This window comes from Berghia stephanieae, chromosome 1 (assembly GCF_034508935.2).
Source record: "Berghia stephanieae isolate SIO BIC M18660-M18661 chromosome 1, UCSD_Bste_1.3, whole genome shotgun sequence".
Taxonomy (NCBI): Eukaryota; Metazoa; Mollusca; class Gastropoda; order Nudibranchia; family Aeolidiidae; genus Berghia; species Berghia stephanieae.
Window position 1 is genome coordinate 72,598,602 of NC_088360.1, and position 22,500 is coordinate 72,621,101.

General features: G+C 36.9%; 1 protein-coding gene across 6 annotated transcripts in view; it reads left to right on the forward strand.

Moving 5' to 3' along the window:
- Positions 1 to 22,500, forward strand: part of LOC144956062 (ras guanyl-releasing protein 3-like) — a 107,546-nt gene that overhangs the window by 42,470 nt on the left and 42,576 nt on the right. For all 6 annotated transcript variants that reach the window (XR_013641868.1, XR_013641870.1, XR_013641873.1 and 3 more), the window contains exon 2: positions 21,748 to 22,500. This exon is cut by the window's right edge and continues 8 nt beyond it. Coding sequence is in view for 3 of the 6 variants with exons in the window: in XM_078886386.1 (XP_078742512.1) it covers positions 22,019 to 22,500 (482 nt within the window). In the remaining 3 variants the exon portion in view is untranslated. The remainder of the gene's footprint in view (positions 1 to 21,747) is intronic.

The following is a 22,500-nucleotide window of genomic DNA, read 5'->3' on the forward strand; positions in this document are numbered from 1 at the left end:
TAAATGCTTATATCCTGGAACTGCACTCATACATACCCGATGAAGAGAAAGAAATATCCCATGTTAATATTTTTCGATAAATTGAGGGCTAAGAAGCTCACATTGCCATCCAAAGGACAAATACACAAATCTATGTGTAACCGTGAACTTTAAGTCTGGATAATGCAGTTTAATGAAAATTACTCATAAACGTGGATGGCAAAAAACAATAACAAAGACCAGAGTTACGTCAACTTCATTCTATCTATTTGAAGTTTAAAAAATCCTGGCCAAATCCTCTAAAAGTTAACTCTATCTCGTACCCCAAATCCGAATCGGGTTATAAATGAATAAATGAATAATTACGTGACTGTCAGTTCACGTTCTATATTGTCAATGAGACTGGACGGGTCATGTTTTATCTATTTTTCCAATTAATTAGTGCAATTTATTGTTTTTTAATCCTTATTCTACTTGGGTTTTTTATATACTGCTGGTTATGTTATAATATACTATTTCCCGTTGGATTATTAAATTTGTAAGTGCATTTCGAGTAAAGGCCAAAAGTATTTATCCTGAGTCAGTTTACAACGACAATGCGTCATGACTGAAAATACATTGGTAAAACCCACTAAGACCCATATTTTGACGTCATTTTCAGGTTTTTGGAGCGCCTAGTGAGTTGGCGTTAGTAGAGTTTAAGGAAATGAATGATCTCATTGGTTGAACTGATGAATAAAATTCACGATGTGTTTTCTTGTGTGGCCCTGACTTGTCTTTTGACATCATTTGGGGGTTTGTCCGTCGCCATCGTTAACTTATAGATAGTATGCGCTTGGCAAAGAAGCTCATAACATTGCCATCCGGAAGTATAACGGACCAACACACAAAACTGTGTGTATCCATGAACGTTTGTAGTCGGGTTAATACAGTTCAGTGAGCATTACTCATAAACGCGGATGGCAAAAAACAATAACAAAAACATGAGTGACGTCATCTTCGAACTATCTATAGCCTGACACTCGAGCCGTAGCCATCGTTAACTTATAGATAGTATGCAGATGACGTCACTCAGGCCTTTGTTATTGTTTTTGCCATCCGCGTTTGTGAGTTGTTCTCACTAAACTGTATTAACCAGACTATAGATAGTATGCAGATGACGTCACTCAGGCCTTTGTTATTGTTTTTGCCATCCGTGTTTGTGAATTGTTCTCACTAAACTGTATTAACAAGACTATAAAAGTTCATGGTTACACAGAGTTTGTGTGTTGGTCCGTTATACTTCCGGATGGCAATGTTGTGAACTCCTTGGCCAAGCGCATTCTATCTATAACAATCAGACTAAAGATAGAATGAAGTTGACGTCACTCGGATCTTTTTTATTTTTTTTATTTTTTATTTTTTTTGCCATCCACGATTATGAACAATTCTCACTTAACTCTATAGATAGTTCGAAGATGACGTCACTCAGGCCTTTGTTATTGTTTTTGCCATCCGCATTTGTGAGTTGTTCTCACTAAACTGTATTAACCAGACTATAAAAGTTCATGGTTACACAGAGTTTGTGTGTTGGTCCGTTATACTTCCGGATGGCAATGTTGTGAACTCCTTGGCCAAGCGCATTCTATCTATTATCCAGACTACAAAAGTTCATGGTTACACAGAGTTTTGTGTGTTGGTCCGTAAAATATCAGGATGGCAATGTTGTGAGCTTCTTAGCCAAACGTATACTCTGAATCTATAAACGTTCAGTGTTACACATAGTTTTGTGTGTTGATATGTTTAATATTGCTGGCGAATGTTGTGAGTATTTTATCTAAACGCTTAGCGCGAATAGAATGAATGAAGTCGATGGCTCTTTCCTCTTTAATCTTTGTTATTGCTTTAAGACCGCAGTTGGTTGATTTGTTCTCGCTAGATTCTTTCAGTAAGACTCTTGATACTATCGCAAAGTACTTTCCGCCAGGTCTAACAAACCCAGCTACCCAATCACTGTTGGTTGGACAGGGGGAAGCTAAAATGATAATATCAAGATATGAAACTAAAGGGCAATGTGGGGTAATGTTTTCGGCATAAAAGGAACGAAGTTGACGCCACTCAGATCTTAGTTATTATTTTTAGACAGTCTGTCAGTGATTAGTTCTCACTTAATTATATCAATCAGACTATAAACGTTCGAAGTTACACACAGTTTTGTGTGTTGGTATGTTCAATTTTACTGGCGAATGTTGTGAGTATTTTACCTAAAGGCATAGCATCAATTGAACTTCATTGGTCAGTGGCCCAGCAGGTCTCGTCTTCTTACAAAAAGTCAATGTTTAGTGTGGTCTGTGGGGAGATGCGTGACGGTGATCTGAGGAAATTCTGGTCCCGACGCTGTGTCCTTTACACACATTACGCCACTCGACTCAAGTGTGAATGAGTACCCTGCTACAGGCAGTGACGGATATTCTAAGAGTGTTGGTACCAAAAGGATGCCTGATAGGCGACTGATATTGTATGCAATGGAAATATATGTCATATGGCCTGCTGAATGAATAACTGAAAAATTGTGAAACGCCTTGATCATGGTAAATCCGTAACAATGCCCTTTATCAATGTTCATATTTATTTATTTGTACTTGTTGTCGTTCGACACCAGTATTAGCACCATCATTATATCGTCACTAACCTCAAAAACTATAACGCTGCTGCAGCAACAACGACTACCAAAACAACATGATCAACAACAACAGGATTTATCGTACCTAATGATAACAATAGTAATGAAGCTTGCCTGGTGGTAGGGTCATAATGCTTTGATGATGGTTATGATGATGATGATGATGATGATGATGATGATGATGATAATAATGATGAAAATAATGATAATGATGACAATGGTTATTATGATGATGATGACGATGATGATGATGATGATAATGATGATGATTATGATGATGACAACGACGACGACGATGACGACGACGACTTACGCGATGATGATGATGATGATGATGATGATGATGATGATGATGATGATGATGATGATGATAATAATGATGAAAATAATGATAATGATGACAATGGTTATTATGATGATGATGACGATGATGATGATGATGATAATGATGATGATTATGATGATGACAACGACGACGACGATGACGACGACGACGACTTACGCAAGTGTCATGCCAGAGTGGTGGGTCGATAAGAGAAATTGAGGCGGCAAGGACGGACGGTTTGTAAGATGCGCCGTCTTGTGCGATGCTTCTTTCTTGTATTTTTCTATCCTTAATTCGTATGGCCAAGCCGACTGGTGTAAGAAAATCGATGGGGCGAAGGAAAACTGACTGTCTTCCCCACTTCGGCATTACGGCGGCTGCTGGGCTCCGACATAACTCATTTTGTTTTTCTCATTTTGGCCAGAAAACGTATTCTTTAAATTATCGTTCATTTGAGATGTCCTCTTTCTTGTTTGCCTTTTCAAATGGAGTCTCAGAACCGAGACTTTTTAACAATGTTGGTAAATTGTTGAGGATCAAATTAGTCGCTTGCAATATAATGTAATTTTATTTTCTGACCAGGAATTTTGAAAATAATGCCTTTTGTTAAAGTACGACAGGATATCATTCAGCTGTTGTTTGTCTCTTTCTCATTTTGGCCAGAAAACTTATACTTCAAATTATCAATCGATTAACCAGTGAGCTGTTGTACTCTAGAAAAATTTGTATTTAAAAATTTGCTCAGAAAACTCGTCCTTCAAATATCGACCGATTTTGATGGCGGAAGATGTAGTAGTAGTAGTAGTAGAAGTAGTAGTAGTAGTAGTAGTAGTAGTAGTAGTAGTAGTAGTAGTAGTAGTAGTAGTAGTAGTAGTAGTAGTTTTTGTTTTTGTTGTTGATGTTGTTGTTCTTGTTCTTCTTGTAGTTGTTCTTATTATTGTGTTGCATTTTCTTTCACCAAAAATCATTCAACAAACTTCTTTTTCGGTAACATGTATACGTGACTCTCATGCACCATTGTATATTATTTTCGTTTATTACTTTCTCAAAGTGTCCTGTGGTGATATTGTGGGTCGTGCCGTATATACTATTAAGTCTTATTCTTTATCACCTAGTTATCGATCATCCATAAGCAGTTTTAACCAGTTAACTGCCGCAATCTGGAGAAACACTAATTAGATGTTTGGCCAGAAAATCGTCCTTCAAATGACTTGATGACCCACTCTTTACAAACAACTCTTCATTGACCCTCATTTTCACAAAACTCTCAAACCTAGGACTTCGCGAAGTTTGAGAGTTTTTGTCAAGATGATGGTCGTTTAAATCGATCGATATTTGAAGGACGAGTTTCTGGCCAAATATTTTAATATGTGTCTTTTTCAAAGTGCGAAAGTTAACTGGTTAATAATGCAAGGCCGCGTAAATTGAAAGGCGAGGCTGATGAATTATACTTACGAGAGTTGGTTGTGATAAACGTTTGTTCAAATTATCCAATACAGGTAGGTATATTTTATAACTTGTTGTGTACAGTCTGAGAAAAGAACATGAACTTTTAATTGATGCTATGCGTTTAGGTTAAATACTCACATCTCCAGTCAAATAAAATACCAAAGCACACAATACTTTGGGTAACCTTTAACATTGATAATCTAATTGATATGATTTATTAGCCTGTACTTATCACTTACAGGCTGTCAAAAATGATCACAAAGAGCTGAGTGATGTCAACTTCTTTCAATCTATAGAGTAAAATACAATAGATTAGTTCAACACAAATACTCAGAAGGCTGTGGTTTAAAGCCATATTTTAACTTGTAATGTAAAGTCTAAGTAAAGAACGTGAGCTTTTATAAAGAACATTGCCCACTAAATTTAAATGTGTTCTAATACAGATTTAACTCTCTCCTTACCGACCATTTTCAGTATTTTCCCAAAAATGGCAGGCTTACCCAGGAGAAAAATTAGATTTTTTAAATTCAAACGATCTCTCTACAAAACAACTTTATGTTCTTATTAATTAAACAAAAAGCATTGTGGTGTACGACATAAATCTGAATAAGAAAAAAATGCATATTGTGTAGTAACAAATGTGCCAATTTTGCTGCAGGTGGTAATGAGAGGGTTAAAGGTTGTGTTCATGACTATGGAGACCTAACATAGCAACCCTAAGCCAAAGCAACGTTTGCAGCCTGTCACATTAATAATAATACTAACAATCTTTTCGACTTAGAGAATGTTGTTTCCGACCAGGTACTTGTTTTATATATCCTAGTATGATGAGAGAACATATGAGTAAAGAGCGCTTCTAAATGATTCAACTTTTCGCTGCCAGTTTAGCATTCGATCCTTTAACCTAGATCTTGGTTTTTGTTGTTTTTATTTTGTTTTGTTTTTGTTTGTTTATTTTTTCGTTGTTTTTTGTGGGTTTTTTTGTTTTGTTTTGTTTGTTTGTTTGTTTTTGTTTTTGTTTTTGTTTTGTTTTGTTTTTTTTTTTTTTTTGTTGTTTTTTTTTTTTTTTTTTTTTTTTTTTTTTTTTTTTTTTTTTTTTTTTTTTTGGGGGGGGGGGGGGGGGTTAAGCATCACAAAGTTAAATCTCACATTTTGGTGATCATAATTTAAAACCTTCTTCGTTTTCCTCTTCATATTTTTTTCGTGTGTTGTTTCTTGCTCATTGAGACATAAAACCATTTTCAAAAGATAGCTTATTCTCCTTTTGATGGCAAGTCCATGACTTTATGAACCACTCTTTACAAACAGCTCTTCATTTCATTCTTTTAGTTTGGGATCCGTTTTACAGACCATGCATGTTAGCCGCTTGGTTTTTTGCTTAATTAAGAGTTGACAGATTGTTATATTTATACCTTTGTAATTTTAGTTATAAAAACGGTAACGTTGTAGTTGGTGAATTTTATATAAAAAACGCTGTGATGGTGACGTTATGATTATCAGCCACAGTTAATTTCAGGGTTCTCATAATATATTTTGCTATTTATATCTTATACCCCCCCCCCCCCCCCCCCCCCCATAAAATATATTTTTGTGTTTAAAAAAAAATATCAATCAAATTATCTGGCTCAAAGTTTTATTAAAGGCGCTTTCGGTTTCTGTTTTATACTCCCAACCTGGGTGCACATATTAGCACTTCGCGAAGTCCCAGGTTTGAGAGTTTTTTGCAAAAGATGAGGGTCATTTAAATCGTTCGATATTTGAAGGACGAGTTTTCTGGCCAAATGTTAAAATATAATATCAATATGGGTTTTTCCAAAGTACGGCAGTACAGTCCCTTACTCTATAAAGCCGAACAGCCAGACAATCGTAGGCCGTGATCAGTGACTGAGTGGGTAACGATGATATCAGTCGGCCCTAGTTTTGTGTTCTTAGGCAAGGTGTTTTATACGCATTATCCCTCTTGATTCAGGTGTGAACGAATACCTGGATTTTAGCAGGGAGGATATTTTAAGAGTGATAGTGCAAAATGGACCCCTAAGGGGCGCCTAATACTGTATGAAGCGGAAGCGCGTTTCCATTATAAAATGGCCTGATTGGAGAGTTGACAAAGTAGTGTGCAATACTTTGAGCGTGAAGAGTTTGTCGAGCTGCTTTATTGATGATATGCGTTTAGGTAAAATATTCACAACATCCGCCAGTCCGATATAACATACCAACACACAATACTGTGTGTAACCCTGAACGTTTATAAATCTGATTAATAGTGAGAACTTATCACCAAAATAGCTGTCTAAAAATACTAACAAAGAGCTGAGTGACGTCAACTTCGTTCGTTCTATAGAAACGTTGATATATTTAATCATCTATTCTGTTTATATATTTTTTGATTCTGTTTATTCTAGCACACTTTTATCTGGTATCACTAATATTTATCATTATACTCCCATAATCAATCGTCTCGACCGTGGACATTTAATACTAGCCGTATTTTATTAGCGTTATCCAAGTCAGTACCCGTCATTTGAAAAAAAAAAAAGATGGGTGGGGGGAAGGGGGGGGGGGGGTATTAAATGTCAAGACATAATTAATCATACTCTGCGTGAGTGAGTGTAAGGTTTTATAATGTGCTGGAAAAGGACAGCGCATGCGCATGTTTGTGTGTGTGTAATGAATGTGTGTGTGTGCGTGCGTTTATATGTGTGTCTGTGTTAGTTTATATATTCTATGAGTAGGGGAGGTGGGAGAGAGTTGGGGGGGGGGGGGGGGGGGGTTGTGTGTTCAAATCATTCGTCAGTGACATCTGTTGATAAGAATAGAGAATTACTTTGGGATCAATACTACCACCACGATAGTGTGAATATTAATTGTATGATCGTGGCTCTCGTCAGGCCAAGTGGTAGTGGTGATGATGGACCGTAGTGGTGAATAGGTCGTAATGTCAATGTTGTTGGTGGTAGTGGTAGTAATAGTAGTAGTAGTAGTAGTAGTAGTAGTAGTAGTAGTAGTAGTAGTAGTAGTAGTAGTAGTGTAGTAGTAGTAGTAGTAGTGTAGTAGTAGTATAGTAGTAGTGTAGTTAGTAGTTGTAGTTGTAGTAGTAGTAGTAGTAGTAGTAGTAGTAGTAGTAGTAGTAGTAGTAGTAGTAGTAGTAGTAGTAGTAGTAGTAGTAGTATTAGTGTAGTAGTAGTAGTAGTAGTAGTAGTAGTAGTAGTAGTAGTAGTAGTAGTAGTAGTAGTAGTAGTAGTAGTAGTAGTTATTGTTGTTGTTGGTGTTGTTCTTGTATTAGTGGTAGTGACAGTAGTGGTACTAACAGCAGTGATGTTAGTATTGCAGTCTAATAGTTATAGTAGAGTTAGCTGTGTTGTGTTGTTTCTTACGCTTATCATCACTATTGTTGTTTGTTTTTGTTTTGTTTTTGTTTTTGCCGTCGTCATCGTCGTTATTGTTGTTGTTTTGTTGGTTTTTTTTCTCGCCACTATTGCTGTTTTTGTCTTGCCCTCGTCATATTCATGATTGTTGTTTTTGTCTTGCCCTCGTCATAGTCATTATTGTTGTTTTTGTCTTGCCCTCGTCATCGTCATTATTGTTGTTTTTGTCTTGCCCTCGTCATCGTCATTATTGTTGTTTTTGTCTTGCCCTCGTCATCGTCATAATTGTTGTTTTTGTCGTGCCCTCGTCATCGTCATTATTGTTGTTTTTGTCGTGCCCTCGTCATCGTCACTATTGTTGTTTTTGTTTTGCCCTCGTCATCGTCACTATTGTTGTTTTTGTTTTGCCCTCGTCATCGTCACTATTGTTGTTTTTGTTTTGCCCTCGTCATCGTCGTTATTGTTGTTTTTGTTTTGCCCTCGTCATCGTCACTATTGTTGTTTTTGTTTTGCCCTCATATCGTCATTATTGTTGTTTTTGTTTTGCCCTCGTCATCGTCGTTATTGTTGTTTTTGTTTTGCCCTCGTCATCGTCACTATTGTTGTTTTTGTTTTGCCCTCGTCATCGTCGTTATTGTTGTTTTTGTTTTGCCCTCGTCATCGTCACTATTGTTGTTTTTGTTTTGCCCTCGTCATCGTCGTTATTGTTGTTTCTAATGTTGTTGTTTTAACATAACCGATGGTGGCTGTCTGGCTTAGCGATACGGTGTCACGTCTTGTCACAAACCTCCAGCGGCGTTAAGCGTGGTCAGTGGTTGGATGTGTGACAGGGATCGTGGATAATCCCGACGTGTGCTCATGGCGGATTTAGGCACTTAGCACACATTACCCCACTCGACTCAGGTCTGAATGAGTACCTGGCTATTCCAATTACGGACTTGTAAGAATGTTAATACCAAAAGAACACCTAACATGAATGTTTTACCATGGAAATGCTCTTTATTATAAAGCTTCATATTTATTTATATTTTGTAACCCATTATCTAATAATGTCGCTAGCAATGTTTTTCTACGGATAATAAATGTATATTTTGTTCCTTGTGCATAACGCAGAAAAAGATTTTTTTTTTTACTCAAATGCATCATATATATTATAAGAACCCAGCTCTCTCTCTCTCTCTCTCTCTCTCTCTCTCTCTCTCTCTCTCTCTCTTTCTCTCTCTCTCTCTCTCTCTCTCTCTCTCTTTCTCTCTCTCTCTCTCTCTCTCTCTCTCAGCAATCTGAAGAGTTTCACTTTGTATATCACCTCTTTTTATTGGGTGCCCTTTATCAACGATCACGGATCTTTAACAGCCTTTCAGTTAATTTCTTTTTGGTGCCATCACCTATCTGCAACGGTCATTATTTTCTTGGGTAGCGTTATCTGTTTATCTATCTATCTATCTATCTATCTATCTATCTATATATATATATATATATATATATATATATATATATATATCTTTCTCTCAATTTATATATCTCTCACACAATCTTTCTATCTGTCCCACTCACAATCTTTCTATCTCTATCTATTTATCTATCTGTCTATCTTATCTTACCTATCTATCTGTCTATCTATCTATATCTACCTTTCTTTCTGTTTGTCTGTCTGTCTGTCTATTTATATATCTATAATCCTGCATGTCTGACCCGTCTGTGTGTCGGACCATCTCTCTCTATCGATTTATCTACTTAACTACCAACATGTATATCTATCGATCTATCTATCTATCTATCTATATATCTATCTATTTATCTATCGATTTGTCTATCTATCTATCTATCTATCTATCTATCTATCTATCTATCTATCTATCTATCTATCTATCTATCTATCTATCTATCTATCTATCGAATTCTCCATCTGTCTATCTGTCAGTCTCTCTATATATACATTTATATATTTTTATCTATCTGATCATATATTATCTATTATTATCTATCTATATCTCTCACCAAAATTTTACCTCGTTTTCTTGCTCCCATCTCTCATCGCGTGGCTCGCCGTCTCTGCCTAAGGGGCGCTTCTTCATATCGATCCGAGGAGAGGTCTTACATAACAGCACAGAGCCAGTAGATCTCTGAGTGGAGAGAGAGAGAAGGGGGGGTGGAAGGGAGAGGGAGGGAGAGAGAGAGAGAGAGAGAGAGAGAGAGAGAGAGAGAGAGAGAGAGAGAGAGAGAGAGAGAGATTGGGTGAAATAAATGGAGGAAAGGGAGTTTCTCGTATATTGGATGGTTGATTCAATTTGTCTGCCTATATGGTATGCATTGTGTTGTTGGATGTGGATGGACCGAATAAGGTGGGGAAGGATATATTATGAGTGGACAGAAGAAGATGAGTTAGAACTGGATAGAGAGTCGGACTGACGGACGGAATAAAATAGAGTATCCCGGATGAATGGATGGGTGGATGGACGGATGGATGGAAGAAATTTTGATGTGGAAGAAAGTAAGGATAGATGGTTGGTTGGGATAACTGAGGAGAAGGACGAATGGGTGTAAGGATTGTCTAAGGATGTGGAAGGACTGATGGATGGATAGACAGAATAAGGGTCAGAAGGCCTGATGGATAAGTGAACGAAATGGTGTGGAGAAGAACGGATGGATGGACTGATGGGTGAACGAGTCGAGAAGAGAGAGAGAGAGAGAGAGAGAGAGAGAGAGAGAGAGAGAGAGAGAGAGAGAGAGAGAGATTGACTTTGAAGAAGGATAAAACTAGGGCATTAAAAAAATTAGTGTTTTCAAATGGACAATAGAGTAATCGCTATAATAAATTAGATAATTGTACCCATGCATAATTTGCCATTAGAAATATTAAATCACACATCAACGTTTTGAATATAGGTCTTGTCCTTTCTGACTTGATATTGAATCAATGCAGGCCTATGTCGTTCTGTAGTTGGAGCCTAAAGTTCGTAAATTTACGATTATTTGTTGTAGTTGGCATGTCTGCAAACATAATATAGTGTATTAAATGCAAACGAATGTGTTATTTTGGAACACAAAAGGTGTATCCATCGTTGACTGTTTATTCTGACAAAACATTTCCTATTTTGGCCTGGAAAAAATTACTTCAAATATCGATCGATAAAAAGGCCTTGAACTTTTCAAAAAGTCTCAAATCTGATTGTTTTTAATTAAGAAAAAATCTCAGGTTTGAGACTTTTTTGGACAAGTAGGGGGTCATTTTAAGTGATCAATAATGAATGTAAGAGAGAGATGTGGGAAGATAGGAATGGAGAGGGTGGGAGAGAGAAAGAGAGAGAGAGAGATGGAGGGATATATATATATATAATATATATATATATATATATATATATATAAGAGAGAGAGAGAGAGAGAGAGAGAGAGAGTTATTGAATAATGGAGAGTGGTAGGGAATGGAAGACCTGAGATATATAGAGAAACAGTGTGAGCGTGTTTATGGAAAAGAGAGAGTGAGAGAGAGAGGGAGAGAGAGAGAGAGAGAGAGAGAGAGAGAGGCAGAGTTGTGAGCGTGTTTGTGCGAGAGAGAGAGAGAGAGAGAGAGAGAGAGAGAGAGAGAGAGAGAGAGATCAGCCGTTTGCACAGCCCTTGTTATCTCTTAATAAAAGACACCGCACAGAATTATCGATTGTAATATCAAGGGTCCAGAAGCTAAAAACATACATTTCCATTTTCCGATGAATATATAAAACATCAAATGAACAGGATTTGAAAACTCAATAATGACAGATCAAAAATATTATAACAAGGAACGTTCCGTTCCGAGCTATAAACATTCTTCGGCCAAAAACAAAAACAACAACAACAAAAACAAAAAGCAAACGGTAAATAAATGATCTTCTATTATATTAACATTTAATGTGCTCCAAGCTCAAGACAAGAGGTCACAAGCCAACAGCAACACTTAACATGCAGGATGAGACATGCAGTCTTTAATACGCTTTTATTATTTCCCTTTCGGTAGGAGACATTGTTAATACCGGTTAGTACCTAATTTTTTTTTATGAAACGTGAGTAACGTTTTTCAATGCCCCATCTTTGCGTTGCTAATACGATAAAGAACTCTGCAAAAGACTGTTGCTGGAATCAGTGACGAGTAAGCAATAATTAATTATAATGGTTATCTATGTGAACTATCAATAAAGGACTGAACCACTGCACAATGTTTTCATTAATTAAAAAGAAGAAATAATAGACATATATGTGACTGTTTTACGTTTGACTTTAATTCAACGACTCAGTTGGTAGTGTACTCGATCACAAATAATAATGTGACCGGTATCGCTCTAGAACTTAGTCTACCCCTATTATTATTATTATTATTATTATTATTATTATTATTATTATTATTATTATTATTATTATTATTATTATTACTATTATTATTATTATTATTATTATTATTAATATTTTACGAACGCTTCTGTCTGCCAAAAAGTGTTTGTGTAGCTATAGGGCATTCATAATAATTATGTGGAGAATTTCCCTCGCCAAGGGACCCGTTTTGACCACAGGTTGAATTAAGGGTTGTTTTGTTTGTTTATTTTTTCTCATGGCCTTTATTTAATCGTGATTAGATAAATATGGATCTATTAGGTTTCACGGAAAGTTCTTTGCAATGGCGTATCCAATGGGTTGCAAGCATTTTTATAAAACTGATTGGTCATCGGTTTCATCAGCCTTGAAGTTAATGACTTACTTTTTTTTCAAGTTCCATAGTCTAATGTGTGTCCTCTTTTATTATATATGACTGCCAAGATAGCTCTGTTGCCGTTTGATTGATCTCCTCCCCCCCCCCCCCCCCAACTCCTTTTGTCAGCGATTAGACCTGGCGAAAAGTATAAGTAATTCATTAATTTCATGAATCCTGTAGTGACGGATATTGCAAGAATGTTAGGACATAAAGACTGTCTTTTGTGCATGGTTCCATGAAGCTTGCTGGATTAGCAAATTGCAAAGTGCATTGATCATGGTGAATATTTATTTATTTAAACTATTTCCATTTGTAATAATATTTTATTTTGAGAAACATCAATACAGTTTCCATCTCTCTCTCTCTCTCTCTCTCTCTCTCTCTCTCTCTCTCTCTCTCTCTCTCTCTCTCTTTCTCTTTCTCTCTCATTTCTTTCTCTCTCTCTCTCTCTCTCTCTCTCTCTCTCTCTCTCTCTCTCTCTCTCTCCCTCTCTTATAGAGTGCATGTCGTTTATCCAAGAGTGTGTTCGAAACAAACACAGCTGACCAATGGTCAAGTCGTCGTGTCGTCTGTTTACCCCTCCCTCTCCCTCCTCCCCCCCCCCCCCCCCCACCCCCACCCCATTGCCTGAATGATTAAAGACCTGTCACCATTACCTCATTTCAGGTATGGCGTTTCAGTCTCATCCACCAGTATCTCATGATGACGTCATTGAATAGCCTCCGTTACTTTTCATCGTAAATAAAAAAACTAAGTATTGGTCAACTTGTTGTAACTAGTATGTATAAATAATCATTACACTCAAATATCTGCCAATATGATGAGATTTATCGAACAACAACTACGACAAAAACAACAACAGTCGTAGTAGTAGTAGTAGTAGTAGTAGTAGTAGTATTAGTATTAGTAGTAGTAGTAGTAGTAGTAGTAGTAGTAGTAGTAGTAGTAGTAGTAGTAGTAGTAGTGTAGTTGTAGTCGTATGAGGATGTTGAGGAGTAGTAGTAGTAGTAGTAGTAGTAGTAATAGTAGTAATAGTAGTAGTAATAGTAGTATTAGTAGTAGTAGTAGTAGTAGTAGTAGTAGTAGTAGTAGTAGTAGTAGTAGTAGTAGTAGTAGTAGTAGTAGTAGTTGTTGTTGTTGTTGTTGTTGTTGTTGTAAGTAGTAGTAATAATAATAGTAATAATAATAAAAATAATAATAATAGTAATAGTAGTAGTAGTAGTAGTAGTAGTAGTAGTAGTAGTAGTAGTAGTAGTAGTAGTAGTGGTGGTGGTAGTAGTAGTAGAGTAGTGTAGTAGTAGTAGTAGTAGTATTAGTAGTAGTAGTAGTAGTAGTATAGTAGTAGTAGTAGTAGTAGTAGTAGTAGTAGTAGTAGTAGTAGTTAGTAGTAGTAGTAGTAGTATTAGTTGTGTTGTTGTTGTTGTTGTTGTTGTTGTTGTTGTTGTTGTTGTTGTTGTTGTTGTTGTTGTTGTTGTTGTTGTTGTTGTTGTTGTTGTTGTTGTTGTTGTTGTTGTTGTTGTTGTTGTTGTTGTTGTTGTTGTGTGTAGTAGTAGTAGTAGTAGTAGTAGTAGAAGTAGTAGTAGTAGTAGTAGTAGTAGTAGTAGTAGTAGTAGTAGTAGTAGTAGTAGTAGTGGTAGTAGTAGTAGTAGTAGTAGTAGTAGTAGTAGTAGTAGTAGTTGTTGTTGTTGTTGTTGTTGTTGTTGTTGTTGTTGTCTTGCTGCTGTTGCTGCTGCTGCTGCTGCTGCTGCTGCTGCGCTGCTGCTGCGTGCTGCTGCTGCTGCTGCTGCTGTGCGTGGGTGGTGGTGGTGGTGGTGGTGGGTGGTGGTGGTGGTGGTGGTGGTTTGGTGTGTTTTTGGTGGTGTGTGTGTTGTTGTTGTTGTTGTTGTTGTTGTTGTTGTTGTTGTTGTTGTTGTTGTTGTTGTTGTTGTTGTTGTTGTTGTTATTGTTGTTGTTGTAATAGCTCATGAGGTGGGATGTGGCTAGATTTTGTAGAGAATCTTTGTTGACGGATGAGCCATATTGTTTTACTGTTGTTTTTCTTTATTTATTTTTTTATTACTAGACTTTTCTGGCTTGTAATCGTAGTGTAGAAAACTTATTGGTTACTGAAGAGTGAATGAACTTTAACTCTCATTATTGAGCATGTCTCGTTGCCAGGATGCGAGGAGAGATGAATGTTATCGTTTAATCGTAATTTCCATGGAAACGAATGCCAAGTGTAACTTTGTTATTACAGCCGTTGAATGAGTTACTTAACTTTGTAATGGGCGATTGTTTGATAAATTCACGTTGATAACATTGCCTTTCTTATGGTTGAATTTCTCTTCATTAACGTATTTTATCAATTCGAGGGAGGTTACTCCGGTAATTTGATGAGTACATAGCTCAACATGAAGAAAAGCACGATGTCAAAAAAATTGGTTCCTATCTCATTGGAAGTGTAAAACGACTCTTCTTTGGGGCTGAAGACATACCTTTTGTAAATGATCTTCTGGTTTCAGAGTGATGACATTTTATTTTCTAGTCTGAATAGTATGCTGGTCGTCAATAAAGATTATCCATCCTCGCTCCTTTACGTCTCTCAATTCTTAGAATCTGCCTATACAACCTTCTACTAAAATAGTTATACCACCTTATGATTCGCTATGTAACCTATTCATTATTTTAAATTGAGCTTTTATACAGCGCAATATCCACTAAATATGCTCAAAGCGCTTTACAAGGGGTCCCTGACCAACAACAACACGTACCATGTTGCACGAGACATGACGCATGTCAGGCGATATTACAATTTTTTTCCGGACAGAGACATCGTTGTTATTTGTCCTTCGAAGGACTGGCTACGTGCACACATGTTCCAAGGACATTGGAACCAAAACAAGACAAAAAAGAAAGTGTACCGTCACGAATTTTCTTTCATATTGAATGTAAGTGGAAAGTAACTATTTTTACTACACTAATATTTACTTGTTCATTTATAATTGTAATGGCGGTTATATTATAACACGATCACCGGATTTGATGAGACTCAGGTGTCCCGTGTAGTGTTTTGGTGTTTGATTTGACGGGGTTGACAAGTTTAATGTTTATATAAGTACAGTAAAATTTGAGCCGCTGACTGATTACTGGTTAGGTCGAAATGTTGAATAAAGAACGTTAAGTGTTGATATCAAAATACTGGTTCCAATTTCCTAGGAAGTGTGAAACCAGTCCACCGGAAGACTGGATACCTACCATTGAGCAAATGATTATCTGGTTTCAGAGTGATGACATCTTATTTACTGGCCTAAATAAATGCATTCTAGTCGTCAATAAAGATCATCCATCCTCGCTAATTTACGCCCAGTAATTAAAAGAATCCTCCTATAAATCATGCTAATAAAATAGTCATGTCACCTTATGACCCAATATGTAAGCTATTCATGTGTAGTCTTCCGGAGGACTGGTTACACACTTTCAATGTGTTTTGAATCGTAATAGAGACAAAATACTAAGAATATAAAGAAGAGCCACAAGACCTACCCATACCAAGCACCCAACGTCCTCTGTGGGTTTTTTTTTCGAGCTTGGTATGGGTAGGTCTATCGGCTCTTCTCTTTATTCTTAGTATTTTGTCGTTGCCCGACGTCTCTATCCGGAAGACGGCAGAGGATGGCAGTGCGGGTCATCGGAGTCAGTCTCCGATGTGGGGTAGCCCTAAATCGGAACAATCATTTTATGAGTCATTGTTTCTGGGTTGTAATCCAGGAATCCAGTGATAATGGGTTTGGGTTCAGTAGTCGACTGCTGGTGCGTTATAGCGCAGAAGTTTTTATTGGGGGTTTGAAATGTATTGAGTGGTTGAGGCGCTGTTGCCGTGTCAGTATCGGGGACGTTTTTGTTGATTATAGCGATTTATGTGTTGTTTGTCTTCATATTTTAATGACATTGCCATTATAAACTTTGTGTTTCCATCCGAGTAATTTTGTTTTGATTTTGTCGGTTTGTGTTGTTGTTTTGGGTTTTTTTTGTTTTGTTTTTTGTTGTTTTGTTTTTTTGTTTTTTTTTTTGTTGTTTTTTGTTGTATGTTTTTTTTTTTTTTTGGAGGGGGGGGGGGGGTTGGTCTGTATTTGTTGTTTTGTTGGGGGTTTTTGGGGGGGTTTGTTATGTTTTTTTTTTTTGTTTTTTTTTTTTTGTTTTTTTTTTGGGGGGGGGGTGTTTGGTTTGGTTTGTTTTATTGTTTTGTTTGTTTTCGTTTATTTTTCTTTGTTTTATTATTTTAAAAAGATTTTTTTGGATTATTTATTCATTATCAGGTCTGTCCCTGATCCACTGTGGTTTGGTACTGATTTAATCAGGATTGGATCGTTAATATTGTAGAAACGCCTTTTGACGGCATTATCAATTGTTTTGTTTGTAGCAGATTCTGATTTTTTAGATTCGTTTACAACCGAGCATACTTTCATCTAAATTCTTTCCATAACTGGACTTTTGACATACGTTTGATCAAAATCGATGTCTGGGAGCATAGCCTTTGTTATTTGTTAATTTATAGCCTGACACTAGGACATGGTATTGTGACGTCATTTTCGATTTGTGTACAGCTCAGGTGAATTGTTGGTAGTGCTGTTCAAGGAAACAATAAATGATGCCATTGATTAAATTATTGAATACAACTCAAGATTTTCTTTCTTTTGGTTGTTGCCGCCATTTATTTCGACGTATTTTTTTTTTTTTTTGCTCAATGTCAGGCTATGGATTTACGAATGTTACGCTGAGAGTCATTGTTGCGGTGATCAGAGGCATTAATATTTGTCCTTGATCGATACTTCCTACATTCCGAAGTGTTGTGATTGTTCATATTGCAACGTTCACAATATTTAAAGATGCACTGCTTATTGTTATTTGAGCTACATGCGGTTTTGTGGTGCATTTTGTTCCCAATGGTCGATACCCGTGTACCAAAGTGCTGGTAGATAGGTTGATTGTAGACAGTGGTGATGGTGTTGGCTCTTCGTGGATTATCCATCATATAAGCCTCGGTATAGCGGTCCACATATTTAATGATGTCCTGTAATCATAGCTTCCTTACATAGTCTCTAGTAGTTGGCTATGCCTTGTAAAGTTTGCGCCCCTTGTTCCCCGACGAAGCGCATTGTCTCTGTCGCCATCGTAATGCACATATCTGCTCTTCCATACATAGGTCAAAGAACCCGTCGTAGGTTTCAGGCGAATTTGATAGTGATAGTCCTTTATTTCTCTCAGCTGAACTGGAGCATGTCTTGTCTGTTGCTAGTTGTTTATATGTCTCGTCACCCCCCCCCCCCCCCCCCCCCCCCCCCCATCTTTAAGGTAAGGTCTTGAATCGTTTCCGATATTATGAGTATGCGTTGATTTCACTCACAGTACCGTATTAGGGCGGCTTTCAACTCTGGGCAGTTGTTTAGAGGAGATTTCGAAATAGCAAGTAAACCTCTTCTATCAGGTGCATAGATGAATTTAATGCATATTTTTCCTAGTCAAGTTTGATATGCTTGTGCCAGCTCACAGCAGCGATCGATAAAAAGGTCGATTGTTTCGACTTGGGGTTGGAAACTTTGCATTGGAAAAACCAATGTGCAATCATTGGTTCTACCGTTATTTGAGTGCGTTGAGGTCGAACGGCTTTCGCTCCCATGATCATATATTTTCGATCCCATGGTTCTTCTATGGCTGTTAGTGAAGAGTGAGGCGAGTTGAGGGGATACAAATGAAAATATTTACAATGAATATGAAGTGCCAAAGTAAAAAAAACAACAAATATCTGAAGTATATTGTAAAACAGTGGACCTTTAGTGAATAATGCAATTTATAAGGTATAAGTGTTCATTTAAGTACAGTATCATAAATATACATGCAATAATTCAAAATGCACCATATAATTTGTGATCTTTGTTGTTTCAAAATAATGTATGGGATGAAATTACATTTGATTTGAAATAGTGGGTGGTACGCTACATAATTATTATGTAAAGAGAGCTTTAACTTTCAATTAAATTTTATAAAATAAGAAGGATCCCAGGAGTAATGAATTTAAAATTGATGGTTAAATCCCGGAGTGAGGTAACTCTTTTTATTTACTAGTCCCTTACTGAGAGAATTAAACTTCAGATTTATAGTCGATTTAATTTAATATAAAAGATTTTCTCTCGACCAGTAGGAGCTTGACATGGCCAGTCATCTTTCATGCACGTGTCATTCCAATATTAAAATTAATCCAAATAATTAGAATACTGCTCAGCCTAAGATGTGCCTATTACATATAGAAAATAATCATCAGTGTTTAATTGGCGCATGTGCTGTCAAGAATATTCCCTTCACAGTGAAATTGATAAAAAAGAATGAAGAAAAAAATTCCATTCCCACCTACATTCAACAAGAAAAATTTAAGGCCAGATTTATTATGACTAAGAATATTATATATATATATATATATATACATGTGGTGTGTGTGTGTTTGTGTGTGTTTGTATATGGGAGTGTGTGTGCGTGTCTCCCCTTTTCGTAAAATTTATCACAGAAATACTCCAAAACAAATTTAATTTTAAAAGCAATGGAAAAGTCTTTTTCATCAGATTCTCTTGGTTAGATAATTATAAAAAAAAACAAAAACAAAAAAAAAAAAACTGACCATCTAGCACCAAAAGTATAGCCGAAGAACTAATCATCTCTGAGTATAGATAGTTGTTATAGCTTTTTAACGTGTCGAAAAAGTTAAGGCAAAGTCGATACTTTGTCCTCATTTTTTGAACTTTTGAAAACCAGTTATCTATTGGTGTTAGATTGTCGGTTTACGATCAATTTTTTTTTTGTATTTTTCAACAAAGAAAAAATATATCGGGTGTAAATTGGGATGTCATCGATATGTAGGTCTAGTTGCCTTTGGTTGAAAATGTAAATAAAGGCAAGTTTACTATGCCTTGTGGAAAAACATTCACGCGCCGAATGTCTTTCATAACATCCATCTATCTCATGGTTTCTTATTGTTCAACAAATGAGTCTTTCTTTCTTTCCTCAGAAATAAAATAGAAAGTTTTGTTTATTTAAAAAAATGTAAATAACAAACCTATGAACGAGTTGTTAGTTTTGACTTAACATGTTGTATAATTGTCTTTTGTGAATGATTCACGCAATGTTATTTGCTATTATGTGCTATTGCATAATAAGACATTTAAATGATATTTTTATAATTTTAAGCTTAATGAGGTAAAATGAACAAACCGACCAATTGTATAACTTTGAGGCTAATTTGTGAGTGCATATCATAAATCTTGTCCGCTGAGCACATTTTCCAGCGACTGGAACGGCTGGAAAAATAATTTCGATCGTCCTAATTTAGCTCATCAGATTACATGCAAAACAAAATCAGCTGTAAACAGCATACAAAACCACCACCTGTGTTAAATATAGATCTTACTAATCGGTCAAGTAAGGTCGTGTTATGTCGTAACAACTTGTCAAATCCCTGGATGGTAAAATTCTGTGACATCAATCGCATACATAATGTTCCGAGTATTAGTCTTTTGGTTTGTAAACAGGAGAAACCCCAATTTATAGTTCAATTACTCAAGGTTAGGATTAAGCTGAATTAAACTGTTTCCACATATATCCATTATATTGGTTCTGGGATTAATTCCCACTGGGCTGTATTCTGATATAACTGATAAACAACTATTCAAAAGAAAAAGAAAACAATATTTGCACTTTTACAAATTGAGTCACTGCCTACATGAATGAGTACTTGACTTCATGCAGTGACGGAATAATTTGTAATATCGTAATGTTAGTACAAAATAGTCATCTGGTGTTTGTGATACCCCAATTAGTAGACAACTCGACTCACAAGCAAAGGAGACTAAATCGGTCCCAAATTATGTTCTTTATTCAGATCCTGATTACTCGGGTAGTGATTGTTGGGTTGCTGGGTCCTCTTAATTTTGTGGACAGTGCTTTGCGATTTTGATTAGCGTCCAGTCCAAAAGGTCATTAGAAAATGTTACTAACCACTAGTTGTAATTACTTTGAGACCGACTCACGTTATGTGCAAAGGTTAACAATCAATTACCATCCACCACAGAAATTTTGAGTAAATTCCCAATCGCATGACCCATATATCTCTTATGACGTATCTACTTTAACCATGTAACTGCCCTGTTCTGGAAAGACACAAGTTATAATTTGTCCAGAAAACGTCCTTCAAATATTGATCGATTTAAATGACCTTCATCTTGGCAAAAACTCCGAAAACCCGAGACCACGCGTGGTCTTCCTTGGTCCCAGATTTGGCAGCTTTTACCAAGATTATGGTCATTTAAATCGATCAATGTTTGAAGTATGAGTTTTCTGGCCAAATTTGTTACCTACTTGTCTTTACAGAGTAGGGCAGTCAGCTGGTTAAAGGGACACTACCATTTGACTTTTTGAAATTGACTTTTGGATTTGTATGATCTGCTGAAGGAGTGAATTACATGCGTACACTATAGCGCATTGGCCATGGCGAAAAAAAAAGGGGAAACAACTTGATTATGTAATTCCATGCATAAATAAATAAGAGAGTTGTCTATTTCGTATTGTATAATATCTGATTGTTGTTGACTATTCGTTTAGAATGATATATTATATTGTAGTTTGTAAACATTTGAGTATATGCTTCATAGCGGGATCATTTGCTTGTGTCTGGATGGGACTTGTACGTAATGTCAAAATTTGCACATCGGTGGATTGCTCGTGGAATTTTCTGTTCTCTGTTCGACCCAGGCCCCTTTGTCTTCCCTCTTCTTCCGTAATTTTAAATTCATATTAACTACTTTCAACTATCATACCTCTTTTTACTGGCACTGAAATCACATAACAGTCGTCGCAAGCGCCGTTAAAAACCCTAAAATCTTCGACAACAGTACGTTGCCTAACTCAACTAAAGTTTAAATGAACAGAGCCGCGTTATAGCTTGACAGCACATTACTAGTAGAATAAGGTTTAATTGTTCTGTTCACGCTTAGGAAAATTGTTAGCATTATTCCAGCGCCATGTGTTTCGTATATTTACTCTCTTCACAATTCCATAATCTAATCAGTTGAGAGAGAGGGAGAGAGAGAGAGAGAGAGAGAGAGAGAGAGAGAGAGAGAGAGAGAGAGAGAGAGAGAGAGGCAGGCCCATAAAACTGCCAAAACATAAATAAATAATTAAATCCAAGTAATTTTCAGCTCTTTAATACTTATTGATTTTTCAGGTTTATCGAAGGATTTGGGGAGAATGCAATCAATTTAAACCGCGATGTATATGTACTTTGATTCAATGCAACGGTGCATCACAAATCACTATAACAACAACAACAATCCTTATAACAACTGCTTCGCACTTATAGTAATGCATTCGTCAATCCAACTTTCATCACATATTTCACATTCGTCAACGCCATCATTATCATCGAAATCATCGTCGTCAACATCCTCATATCCCTGCTTGGGGCCGTTACCCCGTCGGATCACCCTACTGATGCCATGAGCTGCATGGGGTTGCTCAAACAAGGCGCTGTGGCAACTACAACATCAACCGCCACCATAACTACCACATCCACTTCAACCATCTCCACAACGGCGTCTGTAATTACCACAGCAGCCGCCAGTTGTTCTTCACTCGCATCACATCAAAGCAGCGCATGTTCAACTTCAGCAACATCCACGACTACAACAACTGCAACTACCATCCGGACGAGCACCACCATGACTCCTACTCCATCGCATATCCCAGCACGACCATCTACCCCTTCTTCCTCATCCACCGCTCCAAGCACCCCCGGCCCAGCGACTCCCACATTGACGTCCCTTTCCCACACACCTCCGAATCCCTCGCCCTTGACAGTGGTGCCACCTGCAGGACCTCAAGGAGGAGGAGGGGGTCTTGAGGAAGAACACAAACCCCAGATTGCAGTTGTTGGAGTCAGAGCTGCCTCGCCTGAACGTTTGATACAGATGTGTGTGGA